The 20,984-nt window shown below is 60.5% G+C and overlaps 2 protein-coding genes across 2 annotated transcripts; both read left to right on the forward strand.

Annotated features, from left to right (window-relative positions):
* Positions 1 to 274: 274 nt before the first annotated feature.
* On the forward strand, positions 275 to 9,274 carry LOC132319255 (maestro heat-like repeat-containing protein family member 2B; the record flags this gene model as incomplete). Its single annotated transcript, XM_059829578.1, has 17 exons — positions 275 to 290; positions 825 to 859; positions 1,352 to 1,474; positions 2,244 to 2,336; positions 2,828 to 2,897; positions 3,015 to 3,128; positions 3,581 to 3,654; positions 3,997 to 4,116; positions 5,127 to 5,234; positions 5,430 to 5,589; positions 5,978 to 6,018; positions 6,308 to 6,449; positions 7,134 to 7,186; positions 7,603 to 7,710; positions 7,960 to 8,079; positions 8,265 to 8,387; positions 9,233 to 9,274. Coding segments are annotated over exons 1-17 (1,542 nt in total), but the record flags the coding sequence as incomplete, so codon positions are not given.
* Positions 9,275 to 9,277: 3 nt separating this feature from the next.
* Positions 9,278 to 17,053, forward strand: LOC132319272 (maestro heat-like repeat-containing protein family member 2B). Its single transcript, XM_059829705.1, has 15 exons — positions 9,278 to 9,394; positions 9,621 to 9,743; positions 10,060 to 10,127; positions 10,492 to 10,627; positions 10,733 to 10,828; positions 11,297 to 11,401; positions 11,624 to 11,747; positions 12,693 to 12,802; positions 13,065 to 13,217; positions 14,735 to 14,880; positions 15,127 to 15,289; positions 15,581 to 15,774; positions 16,388 to 16,525; positions 16,724 to 16,835; positions 17,006 to 17,053. Exons 1-14 carry the CDS (start codon positions 9,284 to 9,286, stop codon positions 16,791 to 16,793), a joined length of 1,737 nt encoding a protein of 578 aa, XP_059685688.1. The 5' UTR covers positions 9,278 to 9,283; the 3' UTR covers positions 16,794 to 16,835; positions 17,006 to 17,053.
* The last annotated feature ends 3,931 nt before the right edge of the window (positions 17,054 to 20,984 follow it).

A 20,984-nucleotide genomic window follows, 5' to 3' on the forward strand; every position in this document is an offset into this window, starting at 1 on the left:
CCACAAGCAAATTCAAGTGATGGAGAATGGGGAAATCCTGCATTTCTGTGGGGGTCCCCAGGTTGCTGCCGTGTCCGGTCCCCACCCCATGGTGTGTCCCCAGCACGGGTCCCCGTGTGACGGCAGCCCTCTGTGAGGTGCCGCGCCCTGCAGGGGTGTCACAATGGCCGGGCTCTAGATCCTCCTCCTGGGGCTGGTGCTGCCTCAGTTTCTCGTGGCTTTTGCCCGGAGGGAGCAGTGTGTCCACGCGGGAGATCCTGCTGCCACGAGGAGGATGAGAGCGCTCAGAGGTGAGGGGCTGGCGGGAGGTTGGGGGCTGATGCCTGCTGGAGGCAGTGTCTGCCCCAGCCGGGTGCTGGGGGCTGTGTCCCCGTCACCTCTCATCCTGCTGCCAGGCACCTCCGAGAGGGCTCTGGCTCCATCCTCTCCCTGCCCTCCATGGGGCAGCTGGGGACTGCTCGGATACGACCCAGCCCGGCTGGCTCTTGTCGGGGCTGCTCAGCCTCAGCTCTCCTGGCGTCTCCTCGCAGAGCCCCGTGTCCCTCCCCTGCCCAGCTCAGGGCCCCCGCGCCAGACTCCCTCCCCTCATCCCACTGACTCCCCTCTTGCCAGTACAGTCCAGCACAGACTGTTAGCGCTGGGGGAGGCTGGGAAGATCCTCCCCCCTCCCTGGTGCGAAGCCCTGCAGCCAGCAAAACCATTTCTTTCTTCTCTTCCAGCTCTCTGCTCATGCTTTGGTTCCCCGTCCAGACCTGCGCGTTCCGAGGATGCAGGCAGGGCAAGGGGGACTGTCCCTGCGGCTGTCACTACCTTTGCGGCCGCAGGGACTTCTCTGCTCAAGCGGCTGCAAGACAATGAGGTGAGGTGGGGGCGGGTTGAGGGCTCCCCTCTCCTGACGGCACCTCTGCCCTCCTGCAGGCGCTTTGTCCCCAAGCGCCGATCCTGCCGCTCAAGCTGGGCTAATGCCACCGCTCCCTGCTCCTTTCCCCGGGAGCTCGCAGCGCTCTCCTGGGCAAAATCTAGGCAGGAGTCGAGTGAACAGTCACACCCTTCCTCACCTGGCGCTCTCCCTCTGACCTCCGCCGTGCCCCGTCCTCAGGAGTGACTTCCTGGGCTCCCGCATGGCCTTTTACCCTGGTGGAGTCGATCTCCCTGTCTGGCTCTCTGCTGATGTCGGAGGCGCCGCAGAAGATCTTTGCTGTTCCCCCGTGGCTGTCCTGACCGATGCCTGCAGCTCGTACCTCGTGCCCGTGTCACACAGATGATTTGGGGGACAGCAGGTCTCTCTCGTGGGTCCCTGGCAACGAGGGCAAAGCAAGTCCCATCACTCCCCTTTGTGGCCTGTCCCCAGGGTGACCGAGTGGAGACGTACCGGGAGCTGGAGAGCGTCTTGCAGGGAGAGGACGTCTGTTTGACGAGCGGTGTCCTGAACCGCCTGATAGCAGAGGCGTCCAGTGACGTGCGAGCAGCCCAGGTGAGCTTGTTCTCCTTCAGGGCCACCAAAGCAGTCTGCCTCCGCCCCTGGTTTTTGGGGAAGTACAGAGTGGTGCAGAGATGTTCCTTGGCTATTCAGACCCAGCGGTGGTCCTAAGGCAGAGGCTCTGGGGACTCGTCATTACGGGGAGTTTGGAGAGGGGACGCAGACAGCTGTGCGGAGACGTGGACTCAGGGCTGTTTCTGACTGAGCGAGAGCTGGGTTCAAGCTCAAGGTTATTTCTGCTGCCTTGAGGAAGAGCCCTAGGAAGCCACCAGCCCCACGGAGAGGTCCCAGGGGGGTCTCGAGTCTGCGGCAGTTTGTTCCTGGCATCTCCATGGAGAGGGAGAGGGGGCGGCGGCACAGGGCTGTGCCCGGGAAAAGCCTCCCTCATCTCACCAAGGAGTCCCTGGGGCTCGTCTTCTCAGGAAGGGAGGCATTACCACCTCCCCAGGGCTCTGTGTGCAGGAAGGGCTTTGCCCTAATGCCCAGGGTCATGTCCAGTCCCGTCCAGTGAGGGCCGAGGTCTGATGAGTGGGAAGTGCCTGGAAATGGAGTTGTCAACAGCGGGCTCTGTTCAGAGGAAAGAGACCCTGCCGATGCTGCTCTGAGGGGAGGGCAAACAAGAAGCCCTTTGCGGGAGGGTTTGGGGTTTTCCCTGGGAGCTGGTGTTAGGGGCTCCCCTTGTCCCAGAAGTGCTGGGTTTCTCCTTTCCCAAGTGCCTTCAGGTGGCTTTAGCCTCCTCTTCCTCCCCCATTCTCCCCTGTAGAGCCTCAGCTATGTCCTGGAGATGCTGGAGGCAGTTGAGGCCCCAGTCCCACGGGGCACGGCTCTTGCCGTCAGCACCGCTGTGCACCGCCAGGTAAGGGGAGCCTGCGCCCTGCCGCCGGCCTGGGGCCCATAGGTGTGATTGCCACGGAGGGGAAAGACCTGCCAGCTGGCAGGGCAGGGCAGGGTGTCCCTGCGCTGGGACCTTCCTGCAGGCCAGGAGCACGCCAGGATTTGTGATCCAGGTGCCACCTTAGGGCTGCAGGATGCCTGATCCCGGCTGTTTGGAATGAGCCGAGGGGCAGCCCGGTTCCCACAGCAATTTCCCTCTCGGAATAGTCGCAGGAAGACTGGAGCGCCGGCAGCCTAAGGGCAGCGTCGTGACGCCGCTCGGCCTCAGCTCCTGGGCAGGCCGGGCTGCTGCAAAGTTCTGTGTGTTCCTTGGGCCACCGTGGGGTGGGCTGGGTTTTGGCCTTGGGTCCCGTGCCCGGAGTACCCAGGGAGAGGAGAGCGGAGAGCACCGTTTCATTTCAGTCCCTCTCAACACTGATGCGACTTTCTCTGAAATGGACCCTGTTCCCACAGCTCTCTGATGCGACCAAGGAGCTTGGCCGGGCCCATAAGGCAGTGCTGTCCCGCTGCGTTGTGCTGCAGGGTAAGGAGAGGAGACTGGGCGATGCCCCACAGTGCCGTGGCAGCTCTCTCCCTGTCCTTGGCGGTCGGGGTGGGGGGCAGCTGCCTGCTAATGCAGAATGCGATTTCTTTCCTGCAGCACGAATATGCCCCGAGGAGACGGTCCTGTTCCTACAGTCCCAGCTGAGCGGTGGGAGTGAGGCCGGTCGCGTGGCAGCCCTGGGCCTGCTGGGAGCGCTGGCCCACTCTGACGGTCAGTGCCACGGACCAGGGACACAAGGCAGGGGTTGGGGCTGCTGGGCTGAGAGCAGGAACGGGCTGAAAGCGGTGCACCTGCACCCAAAAGGAGCTGCAAAGAGCGGGTCCCCCAGCTGAGCTGACGCCCCGCGACAGGGCTCGAGCTCTCCCCCGGCAGTTCAAAATGGCAGCACACCAGGGACAATGCTCCAAGCTCAGTAACACGGGCAGGCTGGTGTGCACAGGAGCTGCTTGTACCCATGCCGTTTCTCTCGTCCTCTGTGTTCCCATATTACCATACCTTTCAGTCCGTATAAAACAGCTGTGCCTCTAGAAACGGAGTCGCTTCGACTACTCCACTGCCTCCTGTGAAGTCAGTCAGGCCCTGCTTTTCTGTCCCCTTGGTAACTTGGAAGCTTCTGCCATTGGGGCTCTGCCTCAACGCACGCCTCTCTGCATCTCTTCCAGCACCTGCAGTGAGAGAGAAGCTGCCCCAGGTGGTGGAGGCCGTGGGGTCAGTGTGCAACGACCCCAGTGCCCAGGTGAGCTGGTTTGGGAAGGGACCATGCCACCAGGGGAGGCAGAGGAAGCCTTTCCCTTAGGGCAGAGCTGGGGTGCCTGGGGAAGCGCCGGCGTGTTGCCCAGGCGGTGGGTGGATGGCCCATCTGCGGGGAGAGCTGGCAGAGTGGAGCGGGGAGGTCACTGTGCTCTCTGGGACAAATGCACATCCAGCCTGGTGCTAAAGCCCAGCCCTGATGGCAGGAACGAAAGCTCCTGCCGTGCGCTCGTCATCTCTCCGCGAGCCACAAAGGCTGCCCCCAAGCAAAGGCGGCTTCCCTTTGGGTTTTGAACAGGAGGACCGTAACCACGCTCTCCCCTGGCAGGTGCGGAGGGCAGTTCTGGAGTTCATCCGGGAGCTGCTCAGCTCCGGCTCCCAGAGCTGCTGGGCATGGGATGTGGTGGGGCACATCTTCAACGAGTTCAGCCGGAGCTCGGGCAGACTGGTAAGGGCAGAGCAGGACAGCCAGGGCTTTGACCGGTGCCTGGACTGTGCTGAGAGCTCCTGCAGGCATCCTTGGCCGTGGAGAGCTCCAGGCTGGCACTGCCGTCGGAGCAGCCTCCAAATGGCCGTTGCTCGTGGGTGTCTGTGCTGATGTTGGTGGAGGTGTCAGTGAATGCTGAGGGTTTGCACCCGGGCGTGCCACCCGGGACTGCGGGGCTGCCTGCGCACCCCACGGGCTGAGCTGTGCCCACAGGTGCCTTCCACAAAGCCGCCTTGCAAAGGGAGGGCTTGTAGGGACAGGACATCCTCCATCCTTAAATGCTGATGGACAATCAGAAAAACACAGCCAATGCAGACAGGTGGGTGGGCTGGGCTAGAGGATCTTTCTGTGGTGTTCTCATGCTCGGGCCCTCCAAAGCACACCCTGCCCATCCGATGACAGTCTGGGGGCCCGCATCCCTTCTGGCAAGGGGACAGGCCGTCTGGCAGTCCCTTTGGGGAGCATTTCCAGCTGGGCGCCCAGGAGATGAAAGCTGGGGATGGCCGAGCCTCCCGCTGACTTGCGAGACTCTTCCCTCTAGCTGGGAGATCCGTGCGCATGGCTTTGCTCTGTGGCTCGGGGAGGCTCTGCTTTGGGAGCAGGGTGGAGGAAAGGGCTTCTGGGTGCTCCCCCGCATCCGTCGGGCTGGGCGTGCTGCTGCCAGGGCTGGCACCGAGCACAGCCCTGCTGAAGGGCACGTTCCTCGCCTCTGCTTTGGTGGCACAACAGCAGCATTTGGGCCCTGGGGGACTGTGCAGACAAGCAGTGTCTCTCTCTGCTCCCAGGCTTCCTAGTCCTTCCCAGGGTCCGGGAAGTGGTTCCCGAGCTGGGTCTGGCTGTTCTTGTCCTTGTCCTCCTTCAGGAGGTCAGTGCTCCTGGGAGGTTGGTGCAGGAGCACTGGTGAGGCCGTGCCTGAGCCTTGTCGGTCGGGAGCTGAGAGTAACAGGGCTTTTGCCAACTCTGTCTTACAGGTGGCAGGAGGCCTTTTTGCCTGGGAAACACCGGAGGATGGAGCTCTTCGAGCTCTGTGCGTGGACATCCTGGGCTCGCTGGATGTCTCTCTGAGAGGGATGACCAAAGTAAGTCGCCCTGTGTCCTGCTGCTGTGGCCACTTCTTGCCTTCAGGACATTTTTCCTCGTGCTCCCCCATGCCCTGAACCTCTCCCCTCACGTGTGCTGAAGCGCACACGGCTCAGGGAAACGCAGACTGTCCTTTTCATCTTGGAGCTGAGTGGAAATGCCAATGTGGTGAATTGCCCGGTTTTTCTCTGCAGCTCCTGTGGCCGAGGCTGCTGCAGTACGTGGTGCCAGCCCAGTACAGCGGCATGCTCATCCCACTCTCCCGCTGTCTCCGAGCCCTAGTGGAGAGGCGAGAGAGAGCAGGGTGCAAGGAAGAAGAGGAGGAGCCTGATGCCATGGACTCCCAGGAGCAAGGTAGGAGCCCCAGTGAGCGCCGCTGGGTTTGGCCGGGGGTTTGGCCAGTCTGTGTCTCCCTGCATCCCACCAGCCCCCAGCACGAGCCCGGGAAAACCAGGGCAGAGCCAGGCTCTGCTGATGGGCACGAGGGGCTCTGCCCTGCATTGCCCCTTGCCCGGCGCAGAGGCCCGCCTCTCCTGCTCGCAGCACTCTCCTGGCGAGCCGGGGCTCGTTCCTGGCCATGCTGGAGCTGCCCTCATCTCATGCTGGGCAGCCCTGGGGATTTCTCCCGGGTCAGGGCTGTGGCAGCACAGCTGCTCTCAGCCCTGTGCAGGGCATCAGAGGCGCGAGGGGCAGGGCACGGTGGGGGCTCGTCAGCTCACCCGTCCTTTCTTCCTCCCCACAGCCCGGCTGCCGGCTCCCCAGGCCCTGTTGGCTCGACTGCTGGTGAGTAGCGGGGCCCTGGGGAAAGAGCTTTTCTGGCCAGGGGTGGTGGGAGAGCCCGGGGCAGAGATGCCGTTGAGGCCAGTGCCGGGATCCCCCGAGGAGGAGGCAGCATGCCCGAGCCTGCCCGAGCCCGTCGGGGATCCCACTCCTTTCTCTGGGCTGGCAGCACCCCGGGTGAAGCCGTCGGCTGCCCGCTGCTGGCTGAGCGGTGCCGAGCTCCCTCCCTCCCTCCCGGGAGAAGCCGCAGCTCTGGCGGCAGGAGCGACCCTTCTCTCCTGCCCTCGCCTAGGTGGTGGCGGCAGATCCTTACGTGAGCGGCGAACGTGCAGTCGCTGCCTTGCAGCTGCTGCAGGCCCTCCATGGCAGGATCCACAGAGCCTTGGGGGCGGCGTGGGCGACCGAGATCCCCCTCCTGCTGCAGTACCTGGAAGGTAAAGTGCGGGTGGGGAGGGAGAGGCTGGGGGGAGGGAAGGGGGGCAGGAAAATGCAGCTTCCCAGCGTGATGGAGGGGAATTGTCCCCAGTTCCCCAGCACTTGCTCTGCTGCCTTTTCCCTTCCAGGGAGCCAGCACCGAGGCTGGGGGCAGCTGTCCCCCAGCGCCGATTCGGCCCAGGGGCTGGACGGGGCTGGTTTTGTCCCCTTGGACGGCAGGTCTTGGTGGCACCCCCACGTCCTGCCCGGGACGGTGTTTGGGGGAGGGACAGGACTGCTGCTCCTGGAGCGGGTGCAGCCCCCGGCTTTGGAGGATGGAATCCCCAGGCCAGGCCAGGTTTGCAGCAGCCGTCCTGGGCAATAGCCTGGGAGAAGGGCTGCAAGTGGGTAAAAAGCAGTGGGTCGTTAAAGAGAAAATGTGTGTTGCTGGTGTGTGCTGTGACTCAGTGGTCGGAGTTGTTCTGGGAGCTGCAGTCGAGCAGTGGGGATCTGCTGCGGTCAGACAAATGCCCCTGGGATCCCTCCCGTGTCTTCGGCCTCGTGAGGGCTTTGGCATAGCTAGGCCCTTTCTAGGCTGATGGCCTGGGACTTTAGGGAGGTCTGACCGCAGAGGAGACCACCAGGCTCGTCTTTGGTGTGAGCTTAAATAGCAGCGAGAGCTTTTGCTTCCTCTTGCTTTCTAGGAAAAAACGGGAGCTGCCTGGACTCTGCAGAGTGGGAGCACCGTGTGCTCAAGGTACAGCATCCTTGGGGGGATGTCACAAATAGAGGGGGAGAAGAGGGAGCAGACAAAGTTGTGGGAGGAAGCTCGGGGCTGCCTGTGTAGGCAGCAGGAGGTGGGGGCACCTCCTGAGCGCCCTGCGGCTCCCCCCGCAGTAGGTGCCTGCCCGCTCAGAGGAGCTGCTGTCTGCACAGGTGCCACAGCTGATGGCTAATGCCCTCTATCGCTGTGGCACGCGCCTTAGCACTGCCTCCTCCTCTGCCGGGGGGTCTCACCTGAGCTGTTAGGAGAAGAGGGAGGCTGGTGAAAAGAGGGCTGGGTGGGGCGGGGGAAGAGAATGCCGTTCCCAGCTGCTCTCCCCCAGCAGCATCGCGGGACACGCGAGTGTGGAAATGGCCCTGGCCAAGGGCTTCCTCTCCTGTTCCCCACAGTTCCTGCGAGCGTCGCTGGAGCCCATCAAGGACAAGGCCTGGACCGTGGGCCTGAGCCAGGAGCTGAGCCAGCAGCTGGGCAGCTCTGCCCCCGGCTCCTGGGAGAAGGTGTGTCTCCTGCCCCGTGTGGGGGCCGGGGCTGGCCCCGGTGCTTTGCCCACGCAGGCGGTTTCCACTTCTTCCCCTTCCCTTGCCCCCAAAAGGCGCTTCCCCCCGGCTTGCCTCAGTGGCTGGCTACAGCCTGGCACTGTGGCCGGCCTCGCCTGCTCCCGGGGGCGGTCGGGTCCGTGTGGGGCCAGCCCTCTCCTGACAGGTCAGGCCGTGACCACATCTTGGGCTCGGCCTCTTCTCTTTCAGCTTTTCCTCTACAAGGCTCTTGGGACGGCGCTGGCAGCTTGTCGGGACCTCAGACACGTCCAAGGGCAGGTGCTGAGGTTCCTGCAGGAGACAAACGCCATGGAGCTGTCTGAGGCCCAGGTGAGGTGATGCTCATGTCCTGCGCATCCCCTGCCTGTTCCTGGGGGAGAGGGAGGGCTGCTCCAGACCTTGATTTCCCCCTTGCTGCCGTTTCCCCCTTGCTGCAACGTCCTACCTGGCCGTTGTTGCTGACCACGGCTGAGTGCCTGGGCTGGAGACGACTCCCTGTTTCTCTGTGGTTGCAGGGAATGATTTCTGTTGTGTCCCACGCTGCCGAGAGCCACTTCCACTTGGTCTTGGACACGGTGACTGTGTTCTCCGCTGCTTTCACCGGAGATGGGTTCTCTCAGACTTCCATGGGCTGGAAGGTAACGGATCCAGGGTCTCCCTGCTTGGCTTTCCTTTTTTGACCTTATTTCCACTTCTACACCTGCAGCAGCCAAACGGTGGCAGCTGCCTTTAGATTAGCCCTCTTGTAAAAGCTATGTGAGACCTGTGTTTCAGAGGGGACGTCCTGGCATTGGGGCCCCTGAGGTGTCTTTGGAAAGGAGGGGGTTTGACACCGGGTGGATCAGAGCCACCCAGCTGGGGCAGCTGCAGCGGTTGCTTGCTTGCAGCCACGTTGCCCCTGCCTTAACTTCAGCAGGAGCTGGCGACAAGGGGATGTGCACGGTGGGACACTCTGCCCCCTCCTCTAAGCTGAGGGCCGGGAGCAGGAGCCTGGTGAGGTCTCGCCGGCTCTGCTCCCCACCTGGGGGCTGTGGGGAAGCCTTTCAGGGCAGGGCAGCGCCCTGCAGAGAGAGCGGTGCAGCCTGGCCTGGGGAGGTGAGCAGACTGGGCTCATCTGCACCCCTGACGCGCACGGGCTGCGCATCTCTGAGCAGGACCGTGACAGACTATGTCAGATACCTTTCCACAGAAAGGCTCCAGGCAGCTCCCCGACCTCTCAAATCAGTGGTAAAAGAGCCAGCAGTGTGTGCAATGCTGGCTGCACCTCGTCCCCATCCCCATGCGAGATCCCAAGCTGTGGGATGGGAACAGCTCCTGGCCCTGGAGCTCACAGCTCCAGGAGCAGCTTGGGGAGCTGCTGGGAGGTGCCCAGGGAAACAAGGAGCTGGGGAAGGTGCAGGGAAGGGGAGCTGGGGAAGGTGCCTGCCGCAGGAGCCCGCAAGAGTCCCGGGGCTGACATCTCAGGGCATCTCTGTCGACACAGGTACAGCAGAGGCAGAAGATGGAGAGAGCCCAGGCCATTCGCGCTGCTCTCATGCGCACCTACAGCGGCATGGCGCTGCGTGCCCCCAAGGAGCAGCTGCTCACCCACCTGGATAGAGGAATCATGGGCAACATCCTGCGTCTCTCCGGTGCTAAAGAGAGGGTAGGAGTATGGAGCACACAGGGCAGGGATGCCTGGGTGTCCCAGCTCCAGCCCCTCGGGGCTGGGGTGGACCGAGATGGACGGTCTCTTTCTAAAGACCTCCCAAGGAAGGGTTTGTCCTCAACGTCCAGATCCAGCCCCCCATGGGTTTCCCCTGCCCATGCTCCTCTTCCACCTCTCAGCCCTTCAAAGAGTTGAAGGGGTGCTTTGCTCTCTTTGGCCTCAGGACTTGCAGCTGAAGCTCGCCCTGGTGCAGAGCATCACTGAGGTCAGCTGTGCCATCCAGGCTGTGGGCGACTGCGGCAGCTTTGAGCTCTCCTTAAAGCGGGAGGCGATGTGGACCTTGCTGGTGAGTGCCCGTAGCCGGGGCAGTCGCACGGGGGAGTTTTGGGCTGTGCCATCAGACTGGTTTCCCCAGAGGCACGATGGTCTCTGGGCTTCCCGCGAGCTCCTGGAGCTGTGTCCAGAGCTGGTGGGGCCCTTGAGTGCTGGTGCTGGGTGGCTGTGGCTGGGGAGCAGGGTCCCTCCTGCGGTGCCTTTGGGGATGCGTGGGGGTGACGGGGCAGTGTCTGCCCAGGCCTGGCAGCGGAGCCTGTCCCCAGGGAAGGCGGGAGGGCTGTCCCGTGCCCCGGCCAACTCTGCGCTTCTCTCTCTGGGACTTGCAGGACTGGATCAAGGGGGAGCCCTGGGACTCCCTGGTGTATGGAGTGTTCCAGGCCCTGGAGGAGTTGAGGTGAGGTCTGTTCCGCGGGCTGTGGGGACTCCCAGTGTGCCCCATCCCAGCTGGCTGGGGCAGCCCCAGTGGCCTTCAGCATGGAGCCAGGAGCTGCTGGGGCTGTGGAGTGGGAGGGTGTCCCCCATGTCGGGTGTCTCCCCCAGGAAGGGAGCCCCCGGGGTTCCTTAACCTGGGGCAGGGGTTTGCCTGCTGCCTGGGAGGAGGCAGGAATTGCTGGTGCTGAAGGCAGTGCTCGCTGGCATGGGCTGGGGGTGTTGGATTTGGGGCCCTCGATTAGGAGGAAACCAGCTGTGGTTTGAGCCACTCCAGAGAGGGCTAGTAAATCCTCTTTCTGTTTTCTCTTCCTTTTTCCTCTGGCCAGCAAGCTGAGGCCACCTCTGAGCAGGGAGGAAAATCGCAAGCTGCTGTCAGTGTGCTGCCAGACTGTCTTGTCCCGTCCTTCCAAGGAGCGGATGAAAAAGGGCAGGAAGACAGTGAGGGCAGCTGTGAACATGCAGGTACCCACCGGCCAGTGCCTGCCCACCCCTGGGTCAGGATCCCACCTCAGTGCGCCCCGGCAGCCCCCGTGATGCAGAACCTCAGCTCTGCTTTCCTGCTTTCAGCTTCTGCACAGGAGATGCATGGAAGACCTGGGCCATCTCCTAGAAACCCTTCTGGAGGCAGAGAAGACCTCTGCCTGCTTTGATGACGTGGTCCATGTGAGTGGCCATGGGGCAATAGGGAAAGTGTCGTGGGGGCAGAGAGTGGAGGCATTAGAGGGTGTTAGGAGGTGGATACCTTTTCTACGGGAAAGTGGGGCTTTGGCTCCTCACTCTGAGGCTGTGCGTCTGGCCGGGGCAAGGGGCTGAGCTGGGGGACGGGAGCGCCCGGCCACTGCAGCCTCAGGCCGTGCAGAGCAGTGGGCCCCGACTTAGGCAAAGCCAAGAGCCAGACCTGAGCTGGGTCAGAGCAGCCTGGGGGAAGGCTGGAGTGGGGAGATCCCAGCAGGGAAGCAACAGCGGGCTCAGGGCAGAGGCGGCTGGAGAGAGCAAGGTGGTGGAGGCTGCAGTGCCAGTGCTTAGTGGGGCCAGGGGCCGCGCTGCGAAGGGGCCGGAGAAGGAGGGAGGGGGAGAGGGATCTCAGGGAGAAAAAGATGCCTGTTGTGAGAGAGATGCACCCTGCCTCAGGTCCTGAAGGGCTGGCTCACCTCAGCCAAAGAATGGGAGCGGGAGAGAGCCCTGCAGGTTTGTGCCCACGTGCTGGGAGCTTGCAAGGAGCGATTTGAGCTCATGGTGAGTAGAGCCCACCGCGTGCCCCGGTGCCCCCTTCCCACCGTTCATGTCCCCGGAAGGGAGCCCTGCCCAACTGGGTGCTGGGTTTCGGGGCTCCAGGGATTACAGGGCAGCCCTTCTGCCTGCCTTTGCCCGGTCTCTGCTCCTGGAGCAGGATGGGTGGCAGAGGTGAGCGGGTGCTGGGGCTGCCTGCGACCCTTTTCCTGCTGCTCTCCCCTGCAGAGAGGACGTCCTTGCGAGCAGTTCGGCTCCCTGGTGGGACTGCTGGCGACTCTGACCAGCGACTGCCTGGCCACGTCCTGCCAGAGGGCATGGGTCTGCCTTGGCTACCTCCTCCAAATGCAAGGTGAGGAGAGCGGGCGCTCCCCAGCCTTGCTCAGCCTGATCCTCCCTCCCTTCCCAGCCTGGCACCACTGGCATCCTGCAGGGCCAGGCCCCGTCCCCAGGAGGGAAGGGAAGGCAACGTGCTTGGCTGGTTTTGTGCCCCCACCCTGTTAGCCCTCTGCTTCCCTGGCCATCTCAGGAAGGATCCCTGGGAGAAGGTCGCTGAGTCCCATCTCCTTGGGGCATGTGTGAGGTTGGGTGGTCAGGGCCATCCCCCACCACTGTCTGAGAGCAGGACATTGTCACCAGTGCTGGGGACTGTCCCCCTCCATGTCTGTCCCCCTCCATGTTCAAGGAGAGACAGAGGGTGGTCAGACAACTTGCTCGGATGAGGTCCCTGACATTTCAGAGGTGCCTTCCCCCTCGCTCCCTGCCTTGAGCCTGGAGAGACAGGCAGCTCCCCAGGCAGTCTCCAAACTCATCGCTGACAGGGAAGAAATTTCCTGCCGAGCACAAGAGAGGAAACCAATTTGCTGCCCAGAGCAAACTGGGCGGGGAGGAGGGATCTGAGCTGCAGGCCTGGGGCGTGCTGCAAAGGGTTGTGTTTGAACCCTTTCCTCCTCAGGCAGCAGGGTCTGCCTGTGCTGAGGCAGTCACGGGGAGGTTTCCTGCCTCCCAGAGACGACGGTGGCTTGTGCGTGAACCAGGGACACAGCTGCTAGGAGCAGAGGCTGCTGAAACCCTGAAGCCCCAGCAAACGGTTCAAGGAGGGAGAGGGCTCTTTCCAGCCCGGGATTTGTCAGCCATTTATTGGGCTCGGGAAATCCTGCTGCACCGAGTTCAGGAGGGCCCTGGGTTTCCCTGTGGCTTTCACTGCCACCCCTTGGGTTCTCCTTTAGCAGTATCTAGGGCCAGAGGTTGGGTTTCTGTAGACATGACTCGTCTTTTCTCCTGGTGTTTGCTCCAGCCAAGACCATGGAGGTGGTGCCTCAGGCAGATGAGATCAGGTGCTTTTGTGAGGAGCTGAACAGCCCAGACACTGAGATTCCGGTGGAGACCTGTACCAAAATAGCAAAGGTAACTGGCCCCAAAAGACCGGGGTGGGGGCCCAGCTCCTGGGCTCCTGCATGTCCCCTGCTCCCCTGCAGAGTCTCCAGAGCAAGCTGTCCAAATCGCTTAGCCGCATTAGACGTAAACAGCACCGTATGCACAGCAGGAGGAAAAAGTGATTGCCTCCTCCATGACTGCCGAGCTAACAGTCCCATCAAGTTTCCTTTCCTTTCTGAACTGCTGGAGCAGAGCTGTGACGCGGTCTCTCCTGTTTCTGACTTCTCTCCAGGCTGTTTGCAAATGCATCCCTCCGGCACAGGCTACGGACTTTCTGACTGCCGTCCTGGACAGCTTGCTGCATGTCACCCCCACACGTGCAAGAGCAGTGTGGGCGTGGGTGTTCGTCTTCCTGGAGGAATGCAGAAAGGAAATACTCCAGGAGGTAAAGGAGACCTTTTTTCCCATTCCACTTTGTCTTTTGTCCTGTTGGCTCTTGCCCGACACCCTGTGCAGTTATCTTGAGCTCAAGAAACGCCGCCTGTGTGCCAAGCCGAAGGGCTACTGATGGTCTGAGCCGGGCATTAGCAACTGCTGCTGGGGTCTGCTCCAGCTGGTGACAAGGATATGGGCCCTTCTTGTCCAAAGTCTCCCGTTGTCCAGGTCCTTCCCGTGACTGAGGCACCGGGAGGCACCAACCTTGGCATTCCTCCCCTTCCTCCGGGGTCACTGTCAGTCCTCCCTGCCCTGGGACCTGCTTCACTTTGCTCTTTCCTCACTTCCTCCTACTCTGAGCTTCGCTGGGCATGCCAGGTTTTCCATAGGTTGCATACTTGTTCATTGCTCTCATTGCTTTCCCCGACTATGGTGTTTCCCAGCCTGCGAGGTGCCCTTCCTTTAGGCACCAGTTGCTGCCTGTTTGTAGCCTGGGAGCCTCTGGCCTCATGCTGTGCCTGCCCTTTCAAGGCTCCTGTTCTCCTCCTCCGCTCCTGCTCTCCTGCGCTCCATTTGGGCTCCAGGGCCAGCAGCAGCTCACTCAGCCCAGACTAACTCCGTGGCTGTCCGCCGCTGACAAAGGTCGGTTGCAGTGACGGCAGCCACGGGTGGCAGCCCACAGGATCGCGCCCAGCCGAGCTAAAGCTCACACAGCCGTTAGGCCACTGCCGTTACAGCCAGGGCAGGGTGTCCCTGTGCCGTCCCTGCAGAGCCCGCGGCCGCTCCGGGCAGCGGGAGCACCGCATCCGTGGGCTGCGGGGTCATCCCTTGATGCTTCCGCAGGCGCAGCGCAGGTTCTGTCTGCACCACGGGCCAGAGGTAGGCAGCCACGGGAGAAGCTGGGATCTTCCACGGGATGAGGGACCTGGCTGCCTCTTTGTCCTTATCATGGCCACGGCTTCTAGCTGTGAAAGGCTCAAGCAAATACCCCTTCTTTTGGGGGAAGGTCCTCTGTGGGGAAGGGGTTGGTGCTTTGGGAAAGGAGGGTAGAGGCAAGGAGAAGTGTCCCTGGAGAACCGGGTTCCTCTGGAAGGAGTCACGAGCCCTTGCAGAGGCCCTGCAAGGCATCTTCAGGGTCCCAAAGAGCGTGTTTGGTTTTGCTCTTGCATCGCAACGCATGTGGGGAGAGTTATTCAAGTGTTGGGTGTGAAATGTGTCGTGTCCTCTGTGTGCGCAAGGGCACGCAGCTGCTCATACGGTTGGGCCCAGGGACATGCTGTGACTGAGTCTGTGCATGTGAATGCGTGCATGTGTGTGTGCGCGTGTGTGCGCACAATTACCAAGAGCACGCTCAGCTCCAGACGTGAGCCAGGGTCAGGCAGGGTGGCAGGGGGGAGGTTTCGAGCGAGGTCTGGACTCTGTGTCAAGGGAGCAGGCACTGCTCATGTGCTGCATGTCTGTGTCTGGGCCCCGCAGGAGGGGGTAGAGGATGCACTGAGCCCTTCTGTCTCCTCTTCTTCCATTCAGGTGCCAAAAATCCTGAACACCCTTTGCACCTACATGCAGCAGAGCACCCACAGGCCCTTCCTGCTCCGGGCGGTGTTTCTCCTCGCCCGCTTTCACCGGGAGCCCCTCATCACCAGCCTCCTCCGGAAAGGTCCACCCATGGACAGGTACACGCACTACCCACTTCCCCGCTGTAGTCAAACAGAGACCCTGCAGCTTGCGTGCACTGGGGGGGTCCGGTTGAGAAGCAGGTCTTTTTTTCCTGCCTGAACAGTCTGGAGTGTTGCAAGATTGCGTGCTTGTGTTTCTGCCGTGAGTGGGGCGTTGTAAGCCCCATTGCAGATGAGGAGGGTTGAGGGCACTGCAGGACTGCGAGGATACGGGTTCAGGGGTGAACGTCTCTTCCCTTGCAGTGACACAGTGGAGCTGTGGAGGAGCCTGGGGAGAAGCACCATTGGGATTCAGGTCCTGAGGTGCTTAGTGGAGAAACTAAACAGAGCAGGAAACAACCGCCTGTGGACTCGCTTTCCCGCTTGGGAGCGGCACAACCGTCAGACTGCTCTGGAGACTCTGACGGTACGTTCAACAGCAGACACGTTTCTGCAGCTTTGCACCTGCTACCTCATACTTCGGCGCGAGGGAGTCAGGCGCCCTTTGCAGATGCCCCTGGAGACTCCCAGGGCGCTGTGCTGGGCCGGCCTCAAGCAGTGTGGGGAGCCGGGACAGTCTTGTGCTGCTGAGCCATAAGGCTGTCGCAGAAGTGACAACTGCGGACAGTAACCCCCCTGCCCCAGGCAGGCAGGGGAACCAGGCTGCTGGGAAAAGGCCTTGCCTGAAGAGGGGCTTCTTGGTCACGTTTCTCTGCAGATCACCCGTGCCATCTCCGAGGTGGTGCTTGCCCTGAGGAGCACGGAGGAGCTCAGGCAGCTGCTTCCCCACCTCCTTCGCAGCCTCCTGAGGTGGGCCAGTGAAACGCTGGGCAAGGAGAGGCTCCTTTCCCCCAGGAATGGCTGGAGGCAACTGTTCCTTGAGGGCCAGGTGCTTGAGGAGAAGCCATGCAGGTAAGGAGCCAAAGGGGCAGATGGAGGGGCTGGCTTTGGTTCCCCTGGCCAAGGCACGTGCCTTTGTGGGGTGAGGGAGTGCTTGGCCTGCCCCGCTTCCTAGATGTGCAAACCGGTTGTCGTGGTTTTACTTCTGCTCCTTCACGGGGAAACTCCAGCTCCTAGGCAGGAAGGTCTTAGGCAGCTCATGCTGCGGACGGCTCTCATCTTGCCTGCTGCATACTCTTGCATGCACAACAGCATTGCACTCCCTCCCTAGACCCGCCCCACTGGGAGCAGAGGCTCTCATGGGCACTGGTGTCATTCTTCACAAAATGCTGGTGGGAAGGGGTATTAGGTGTTGCCTTGGCAAGTATTGGGCATGGAGTCAGTCTAGGAGCGTGGGTTTTCTTCTGCTTCAGTGGGCTTGCGGCATGAGGAAAATACCAGTGTCGTTAGCTGCAGTCTTGAAGGCTCTGAAGCATCATTTCAGGGGTATTTAGCTCTGCTAAAGATAAGTCTTCCCGTAAGCTGCTGCAATTTGAGATTTCTTTGGGTTTGTGGGGGTGTTGTTATTGTGATTTGCTTTGTTTTGCTTGTGTTTGTTTATTTTGTGTTTTGTTTCTTCTGCCAGGATTTTCCTTTTGGCTGTAGAGTTGGTGCTAGGCAAATGCATGGCACAGACATGGATGCAGCTGCTCATGCGTCAGGCAGTGTGGGCTCGCCTGGAAGACCCCCTGGCTCACCCTGAGGGGTTGCGTCTCTTGAGAAGGTAAGAGCCCCAGGGATGCATCTGGCCACCTCCTGCGGAGCTATGCGCAGAGAAATGGCTGCTGGGACCCTTCTGGAGTGCCTGGGAAGCCGTCCTGAGCTAAAGAATAGTGTCTGCATCGGTGCACGTGAATTTTGGAGACGCGGCCTGTGGCCTTCCTGGGTAACTGTGTGTCCCTCGCTTGTGTCCCCTGTGCAGCGTCCTGCTCCAGGCTGGGCTTGTCTCCCCCTCTCTGGTGAAGAGCCTCTTGCCACGGCTGCGTTCCTGATCACTTAAGCTGCGCGTGACAGCTACAGCTTTCTTTGCTGAGGTAAGGCAGGGGGTGGGGAAGGAAGGGTTCACAGGGTTTGAATGAGATCCTGCTCCTTGGGATTTCTTTTTTTGTGGGAAGATCCCTGGAGAAAGGGTCTCTGGAGCGGAGCGGCCAGGGGAATACCTGGCTGGGACCAGGTCCCCACGGCACTGCCTGTGTCGTTCCAGCTCTCTCGGGACTGCAGGACAAGAAGGACCCACGAGTGAGGCAGGCGTTAGACGAGTCTCTCCGTGATACCTGGCCCCAGTCAGCACCAAGGAGTTAATTAAATAAAGCTCTGCACGAAATGCCTAAAGGGGAGTGTATCTTTTTTTTTCCGATGGCACCCTTGTGCTTGGTGGGACCACATGTGGGTGACGCTGAGGCCGGGGGCTGCCACACCTCAGATCTTCCCGGGCTGGGGACAATGGAGTCATGCCGGGACAGACCCCAGAGCAGGGGTCTCCCCATGGGGTCCTGGGCCCGCCCACTGCCCATGGGGATCCCCTTGCCACCCCTCCCACCACGGCAGGACCACCTCTGACACCAGCAAGGGCTGGCGCAGGGAACAGCCCAGGACAGCCCTGGCCATACCACCACAGCAGGCTTTGCCCCCCGCCGGTGTCCTGCCATGCTGGGACCCCCCACAGCATTTGCCCAGAGATGCAGTGGGGGGGTAGCAGGGGAAAAGGGCGGCACTGGGGGGAGTAGGGGGCACTGGAAGATGCGTGGGGGGAACCAAGGGAGGCACAGAAGTTTACAGGGGTGTGGGCAGGGGGCAGAAGGTGGGCACTGGGGGACAAGTGGGGAATGTCGGGGGGTGTCTTCAAGGGTCAGCTATGGCTCAGGGGCTGAGCAGAGGGACAGAGCGTAGCAGAGGGCTCTGGCTGGCCCATCGGACCCCTGCCCACTAACACAGGCGCCACTGGTGCTGCTCCCCAGCCCTGGCCGGCCTGGGCACATCTGCGTGGGGCAGGGGCAGCTCCACACAGGGAGCCCACCAGCAGAGATGTGGTTTCGTCCCTCAGGCTGCTGGGCACCCTGGCCCCGCTGCGAGCCCATGTAAGCCTCTGGTCCCCTGTCGCGGGGGTCCCACCATATGTACGATCCTAACTGAAGACTCTGCAAAGTTTGCTCAATCACCTTGCACAGCCGTGTTCCTTGACAGAGGTGAGGACGGAGCTGTAAGAGGGAGTCGAGCCCCTGCCTGGGTGGAACACCAGGCTGGGGGGCGGGTCCTGCTGTGGAGGGGGCACCAGCGAGGGCCAGGGGCCGGGCCGGGGGTTTCCCTGGGCATCTGCAGTGCTGAGGGCTCCAGCAGCCCTGGGAGGCGAGTGTGCCAGGCGCGGGGCAAGCGACTCAGCTGGACGTTCAAGCGACCGAGTTTGGATAATGATGTGGGATTCTTGTGCCCAGAGAACCGTTAAGACCGACCTTGCCATCTCTCGTACGACCCGGGGGAGCGGAGACTCGCCTGCTAAGACGGGGTGCAGATACGGAGGGGGCCCCGTGGAGGCAGGACAGCCCTGTGTGTGGTCAGCAAAGACAGCAAGATAACAGAAGCCTGAATGGGTCTTTGTTTCTTCCAAAGGCTTCGTGTCCCATCACTGACCTTTGCTTCATTACCGGTGAAATGCATATTCCAACTCACACCCTGCATATGCTAATGAAGATTACAGAGATCATGCTAAACATGTATGGCTATAGCACTCGTCTCTCCACCCAAATCATGCTACATGTCACATATGGGGGGGGAACCTCGTCGTTTTTGGGGATGAAAGACAGAGAAAATGATTGTTAAAGTGGGAGAGAAGAACCTTGACACCTAACGGAGCAGTCGACGGGCTGCGTTCTCTTCCCCCACCCCAGGCAGGGACGCCTCTCTGGGTACACGCTGCGCCTCCCACCCTCTGGGCAAATTTCAAAATGACATTCCTTTTAATGCAACAACAGGTTTTCAAAGAAAGGATCATGTCGTTTACCTGCCATTAAAAAAAAAAAAAGTATATATAAAAAGGACTCAAATCTATGAATGGAGAACATTTACCAAACCCTGTAAAGACAAATTAACCAAAGAGCAAGCATTAATGGGAAAACCTGGGAGCAGAATGAGAAGCACCACACAGCTAAAGCTGTCCCAAGCACTTAGGGCTCCATCAAGGACCACAAGCCCTGAGGCTGATGATGGCTGTTGGATGAGTTTCCTTCCCCCAGATGGAAACACCTCTCACTGTGCTGTGCTCAGACCAAGGAAGGAAAAAGCGATACACCCCCCCACATCTAAAGGCATGCCACTCCATTCAAAGGTAAATTTTGATTTATTTAGATAAACTGCCTGTCCAGTTTTAGCACCTGCCTCTAGAGTATATTGATTTCATCCACCCCTACCCACAAAAACTTTTGACTGAGTGCTGAGTGATGTGGAATCAGGTGGATTTAGACACGCACGCTGCTACCAGGGGACCGGATTTTTAACCTCTTTACAAGTATTCGTTGCTTTGAAGCTGCCCGAGGGTCAGCACGCCCTCGCTTCTGGAGGTTCTCGCTCTGCGCAGGCACTAAGGAAGACATTTCTGGCGACAGGTTATTTTAAAGCACAGCAGAACATACCATTTATGACCTCCTGAGAATTATCTCCCAGACAGATCAGCAACAAGGGCAAAACTTGTCTATTTAACATGCATTTGAGTTACAGGACTGTTAACCAGACACCACTACCAGACCTTTCACTGGACTGAAGGCTGGCAGCAGCGGACCAGGACAGTCCTTTCTGGTCACCTCACTCCTGGGTAGAAATCTGAGAGACTTCCTTTATTTCAGTCCATAAAACAGTACCTAATTCAATGCCAGAAATCCAAAGAGCTACAGTAAGGGTTTGGTTTTGGGGTTTTGGTTTTTTTTAACAGAGCATAGCAGATAAAAAGCAAGCAAACAAACAAAAACCCCCAGGTAAACCCCTGAGGGACTAATGAGGAACAAAAGGCTGAGCCCAAGCTCAACCCCAGGGCAAGTGGGCTGGCAGAAGGGAGAGGACACTGCTGGGGGACCGGGCTGCGGGGCAGGAGGCAGCCAGAGACCAGAGCTCTGCCGGCACTGCGGCGCTGCTCCAGCCCGGCACGGCGGCTCACCCAGCGGGACCCGGCAGGTCTTCTCTCCAAAGACCCGGTTCTGCTCTGAGCCCGAGCTGCAGCTGCGTGTCCACAGCACCCTGCCTTCAGCAGCACCAGAGGGGAGGAAACACCGACCCGGAGCAGACACCAGGCCCGTCCCCCCTGCTTCGCACGGCATCCCTGCAGCTACAGGCACCTCCTGGAAGGCCGGAGCGTGCAACCACAGTTCTTAAATGTGCTTCCACAAAGACCAGGCAATGACAGAAAACAGATTCAGCGAGGGAAAACCAGGGAAAAGGAGGAGGAAATCGGTCTGCCTGGCTACATGAGATCGGTACGAGAAACAAAGGGAGATGCAGGACAAAGCAGAACTGAGCAGGACCTTGAAGGCCAGGTGAAGAAGAAATAGGCAAGTTGAACTACAGGAGTGTTGTGAAGAGGAGAATTATTTTGTTTCAATCTCAACTGAGACTTGGTTCTTCATCCCTTACCAATTATTCTGATTATTAATTCTATTTTTACACGGCATTTTTTCAACCTTTAAGAAGATGCAGCTGTGAGAAGCGCACAGCACAGAGCAGCCTGTGACAGTCCCCGTTGTCTCCTTAGGACGAGGAGCAGCCCCAGGAGCTGCCCTTGGGCAGAAGGACGGTGCAGGAGAAGCGCGGAGCAGCCGCTGCAAGGAAGGAACCGGGGACTCGCCGAGGCTGCCCAGGGATGTGTGTCACCGGGGCAGGAGGGGTGGGTCAGGGGTTGGGTACCGGGAAGGGGCAGCAGCAAGGCTGCCTTAAAAGCCTGGGTGCACAGGGGACCCCAGAGAAGCACCCAGGAGCGGTCACCCAGCAGCGAGGTGACAACCTGCAGACTGGCAGCACATCAGGCGGGACAAGCTTGCAGAGAAAAACGATGGCAATTAGTGACATCGCATTTAGAGCCATCAACAGCCACAACGTTACTGCAGTGTAGATCAAGTGCATTGTGCGGAGCTGTGGAAGAGGAGGGAGGTGGAGATGAAGAAGCAGCCGACTCTGGAGGCTAAAGCAGGGCCACGCACGCC

This window comes from Gavia stellata, chromosome 26 (genome assembly GCF_030936135.1).
Source record: "Gavia stellata isolate bGavSte3 chromosome 26, bGavSte3.hap2, whole genome shotgun sequence".
Lineage (NCBI taxonomy): Eukaryota > Metazoa > Chordata > Aves > Gaviiformes > Gaviidae > Gavia > Gavia stellata.